The 5474-nt window shown below is 45.8% G+C and overlaps 1 protein-coding gene across 2 annotated transcripts in view; it reads left to right on the forward strand.

The window, feature by feature from the left end:
• Nucleotides 1-5242, forward strand: part of rras2 (RAS related 2) — a 73020-nt gene extending 67778 nt beyond the window's left edge. For both annotated transcript variants that reach the window (XM_056278118.1, XM_056278119.1), the window contains exons 5-6: nt 1398-1516; nt 2604-5242. In XM_056278118.1, the coding sequence (XP_056134093.1) occupies nt 1398-1516; nt 2604-2691 (207 nt within the window). In that variant the 3' untranslated portion in view covers nt 2692-5242. The remainder of the gene's footprint in view (nt 1-1397; nt 1517-2603) is intronic.
• The last annotated feature ends 232 nt before the right edge of the window (nt 5243-5474 follow it).

The following is a 5474-nucleotide window of genomic DNA, read 5'->3' on the forward strand; positions in this document are numbered from 1 at the left end:
AGTGAAGTCCCCCTGCCTCACCTGCTGTCTCCTGCCTGTCAGGAAGCAGGTGATCCACTAACAGACGGCGGGGGAGTTTGGAGGAGAGATTTCTGGAATGACGGTGTTGAACACCGAGCTGAAGACCACAAACAGGATCCCTGCACATGTTGCTGGGCAGTCAAGGTGTTGGTGCAGGATGTGGTGCAGTCCCATGTTGACTGCATCATTCCCTGACCTTTTTGCCTGGTAGGCAGATTGCAGGGTGTCCAGCAGGTGTCCTGTGACATTCTTCACACGGGCCAACACCAGTCGTTGGAAAATCTTCATGACCACAGACGTCAGAGCGACAGGCCTGTAGTCATTCAGTCCTGTGACGGAGGGTTTCTCTGGGACCAGGATGATGGTGGAGTGATTGAAGCAGGAGGGGGCTTCACACAGCTCCAGGGATCTGTTGGAAGATTGGCACCAGTTGGTCAGCGCAGGCTTTAAGACAGGATGGGGAGACAGCGTCTGGACCCGGTGCTTTACTGGTCTTTTGTGTTTGGAAAAGCCGGCTCACATCCTGTCCACGTATCTTGAGTGCGGCCTGAGTATCGGGGGAGTAGCGGGCTGCCAGAGGTGTGATGGGGGCTGTTGTTGTTGGGCTCGAGTGGGTGGGGTGTGAAATTGTCTCTCTCAAGCCTGCAATAGAAGACATTCAGGTCGTCAGCCAGGTCTTTGTTGGCCTCAGCATGGGGGAACGGTCTTCTGTGGTTGGTGATGTCTTGCAGGCCCCTCCACACGGACACAAGCTTTTCAGTGTAGCTTCCTTTAGCCACCCTGAGCTCCCGTGTCAGGGAGTTTCTGGCCTGCTTGTGCAGGACTCTGTCCCCACTGCTGTAGGCATCCTGCTTAGCCTGCCGAAGTTGTCTTAGCTTGGCCGTGAACCATGGCTTGTTACTGTTGTCTGTGCTGAAGGTCTTGGTAGGCACACACGTCTTCACAAAAGCCGATGTACGATATCACAGTGTCAGTTAATTAATGAATTAATTTAAATACACTGAACGCAATGTTACATTTCCCTTTCTTTCCTTCAAAAATGGCAAAAGAATTTCCCCCACTTTTCTCATATTCGCTTCATACATACATGCATTTTGCTGTTAATCTTTCCTTCAACGGACCTTATCTGCTCAGTTTAATTAGTGGTGGTTTATTTGACAGTGTTCATCACGTCCACAGGTAACAGTCTTCTCCAATGTAACTTTTCACAAACAATTGTGTCAGTTGCATTGCTCAGTTTTGCCAACAGATGGGGCAGATATTTTATAAACCGCTTGTCAGTTTTCAGTCTTAGGCAGAGTTTATATCCGGGTTTTACCAACGTGAACAGCCTTCCTTGCCAAGATTCTCATCATGCCCTCCATATTTTGTCGCAGGTAACGCAGGAGGAGGGCCAGCAGCTGGCCCGACAGTTGAAGGTCACATACATGGAGGCCTCAGCCAAAATCCGTATGAATGTAGACCAAGCTTTCCATGAGCTGGTTAGAGTAATAAGGTAGGTGTTTTCTAGGTCAGTGGTTCTTAATCCGGTCCTCAGTGACCCCCCTCCTCCCCCAGTACTCCTGTTTTCTTATCCAGACAGGTGGATAATCACTCTCACCTGCTGTGCCAAGTCTAAAAACTCACCTGACACAACAGGTGACCATCATAACGACCTGGCAGAAAAGAGGAAAAAGAAGTACTGGTGTTTATTTTCTTCAAAACTTTTTCTTCTGGGGGCGTCTGAGTGGTGTAGCGGTCTATTCTGTTGCCTACCAACACAGGGATCGCCGGTTCGAATCCCCGTGTTACCTCCGGCTTGGTCGGGCGTCCCTACAGACACAATTGGCCGTGTCTGCAGGTGGGAAGCCGGATGTGGGTATGTGTCCTGGTCGCTGCACTAGCGCCTCCTCTGGTCGGTCGGGGCGCCTGTTTGGGGGAACTGGGGGGAATAACATGATTCTCCCACGTGCTACGTCCCCCTGGTGAAACTCCTCACTGTCAGGTGAAAAGAAGCGGCTGGCGACTCCACATGTATGGGAGGAGGCATGTGGTAGTCTGCAGCCCTCCCCGGATCAGCAGAGGGGGTGCAGCAGCCACCGGAAAGAGTGGGGTAATTGGCCGGGTGCAATTGGGGAGGAAAAAGGGGGGGGGGAAATCCTTAAAAAGAAAAGAGAAAAGTAGAAAAAAGGACTTTAGTTGGCACGTTAATCTTCAGGATTGTAGTTTTAAAGCGGTCATGACAGCCCTGTCCTCTAGAGGGAGCGCTCACCCGTTCTGCATGGTACTCCCACTTAAAGCCTTCATGTTATGTTGCGTTGACTCTACTGGGTGGCTCGGAAATGACGCACACGCCAGTAAATCAAACCTGACTCAGAAGTGACATCCAGCTTTTCTGTGGCAGCACAAAAGCAGTCAGACAGCCAAGCTGTTCCCAGCTTTGGCCCGTCAGCCATGCCTAGAGTCACCGCCGCTTACTCCCACACCACGCACGCCAGTCTTCCTGGCGTGGTGCTAATGTGGGGATCGCTACGACCTCACATGACGTTAATTGCAGCTGCGATGGTGCCCTAATGCTGTTATTCCCGATCCCCGCCTTCTAGGAAATTCCAGGAACAGGAATGTCCACCCTCGCCGGAACCGACGAGGAAAGAGAAAGACAAGAGCGGCTGCCACTGTGTGATTGTCTGAGTAGGCCTTATCACTGTCACTCATGCAGCTACCTTCAGTAGACCCGCCCCTTCTGCCTGACGTCACATCCTTCGCGGATGACTGAGTGCTGCCTTCTCCACGTGCATGACTTCAGACGGCGCTTTTTCTGAGATGCTTCGACCAGGAATCGCTGCCCCCCCCCCCCCCCAAGGACTTCACTATAGACAACTGACAATGCCAAAATGTTAACACCACTCTACCTTCTGCAGTAATCTTGATTCACACGAGAGAGTCCCAACACTAAACATTGCCTTCTACGTCATCTTAACAGATTAATGTTTTGTATTTTAAAGGACTTCCCTTTGCCTTGTAGTGACATTTGTACTTTTGCTGAGATTGAATGAGTATTATATATATATGTATATATATATATATATATATTTATATACATATATATATATCCAGAATGTTGATGATTTTTTTATGTTTTCTTGTGTCTCACCAGAAGAGAGATTATCTTATGAAGCTTTGTGTATGTTGTGCCATATCCATTTTTACTCCTATGTGCTAATCTGCTACTGTACATATGTGACATTTGTTGTGATTTTAAAATTGTATTTCTAATGACCTATTAAATCACCACAGTACAGTGTGTGAGATTGAGTTTGGTTTTACATATATAAAAATAAATACTATATATAACCACGTGAACACACACACACACACACACACACACACACAGATAGATAGATAGATAGATAGATAGATAGATAGATAGATAGATAGATAGATAGATAGATAGACAGGTAGAACTTTTGGGCATCTACAGTGAATCCATAATTTTCTGTGGATTCTGCTTTCATCTCAATGGCCAATTATGAATGTGTACTGTAATTGCATTTTGAAGTCTTATAAAGTCTTATATGTTAAATCAATTTCTTATGCCACCTCTCCAGTGTAGCTAACGAATCTCCCCAGCATGCACTTCTCTCTTCTTTCTGCTTGGAGCTAAGTCTCCAGGAGCTAAGTCTCCTCAAGCTAAGTCTCCAGGAGCTAAGTCTCCATGAGCTAAGTCTCCACGAGCTAAGTCTCCAGGAGCTAAGTCTCCTCAAGCTAAAGCTCCAGGAGCTAAGTCTCCAGGAGCTAATTCTCCTCAAGCTAAGTCTCCAGGAGCTAAGTCTTCACGAGCTAAGTCTCCAGGAGCCAAGTCTTCACGAGCTAAGTCTCCAGGAGCCAAGTCTTCACGAGCTAAGTCTCCAGGAGCCAAGTCTCCACGAGCTAAGTCTCCACGAGCTAAGTCTCCTCAAGCTAAGTCTCCAGGAGCCAAGTCTCCACGAGCTAAGTCTTCGCGAGCTAAGTCTCCGGGCAGAGTGAACCCTGCGTGCCGCTTTTTTGAGTTTTCACAAAATCACGAGTTCATAATGCAAACAAAAACCATCTGTAGCACCTTGTGAAGCTTCCAGAAGCACCGTTTCAGATCAAAATTGAGCACTGTATGCATTATATTCAACTTCTGACGAGCAGTGTAAAGAAAATCCTGTATAGCGTAGCAAGAAACCCCGAGAGCCATCAGTCCAGATGAATGAAATGCATCCAGCGTTGTAGTCCTGCGATGCATCCAGTCTCCTGCACAGCCAGTCTAGAACAAAGGTCACCTAACATCTAGTTTGAATCTCCTCATCAACTATATCATCATTCCAGTGACAGCAGTGTAACTGTTTCATGTTCTTGAATTCACAATTCTTTATTTATGTCACATAAATGCTTTTTTTCCTTTCCCGCGCCCTAGATAGATCTGTCATGTGGTTTGGAAACCATGACAGTTAGAAACACTGACCAGTCTCATGGAAGATGAGCTCGCTGGACCTATCACCTGTTACGTATTCATCACCATGGAGACCGCATACTGTCCAGCTTCACCTTCCACATCTGCATTTCCATTTTGGGCGTACAAGTGAAGTATTCCCTGTTTTGTTTTTTTGGGTTTTTTTATACACATATATACATATATATATATGATCATTTTGTAATATAAAACAAAAAGGAAATCAGATGATGGAAGTAATGGACTTGATTAGATGTTTTTACTCTACTTTTATACGTTATTTTCTTATCAAGCTAGTTGACGAGTATTTTTCTATGTTTATAAGTGCAAACGCTTTTATGGCATCGCTGTCTGTATATGTAAAGAGCAATATTTAATTCTCTTGATTGTTTCTGACTGAAGATGACTTTTGGCCCAAATTTGCAAAATCAGATTCTTCACCCCAAATGTGATCAAGAATGTTTCTTCTCAAAGTGGCTTAGTAATAAACATAAATTTATATTATGGTGTTCACTATCGGCCTACCATGAAAAGTGCCAGGTCAGTAGGATGAGGGTTGTGAGGTGGATCCTTCTTCTCTGCATGGGAGCTTTAAAGTCCACAAACCAACTATTCTGATCATGGAGCTTTAAAAGAACCTGCCAACTTGCTGAACAACCTTGTGTGCATCTTAATCCTCCTGTGTTCTATTCTTTCCTTACTTTCTTCATGTCCACGTCCTTTGCCCCATGTCTAGCTTCTGGTGCTATAATAAAGTCTGTGATTGAGCCAAATGGGGAAGAGAACTTTCCTTTTTTTCCAAAGTCCTGTGCAGGTGGTGGCCTCGTGTGCTGAGCTTGGTTTCAGAGGTTTGGGACTACAGTCTGTGATGGTATATTTCATGTCTTTTTTTGTGTCTGTCCCCGAGATACCGAGTGGTGTCACAGACTAAATAGAACCACTAATACAGTATTTTCCATTCTCTTTGCCTACTATCAGTCATTCTGGATAATCTAAA

Source organism: Lampris incognitus, chromosome 4 (assembly GCF_029633865.1).
Source record: "Lampris incognitus isolate fLamInc1 chromosome 4, fLamInc1.hap2, whole genome shotgun sequence".
Taxonomy (NCBI): Eukaryota; Metazoa; Chordata; class Actinopteri; order Lampriformes; family Lampridae; genus Lampris; species Lampris incognitus.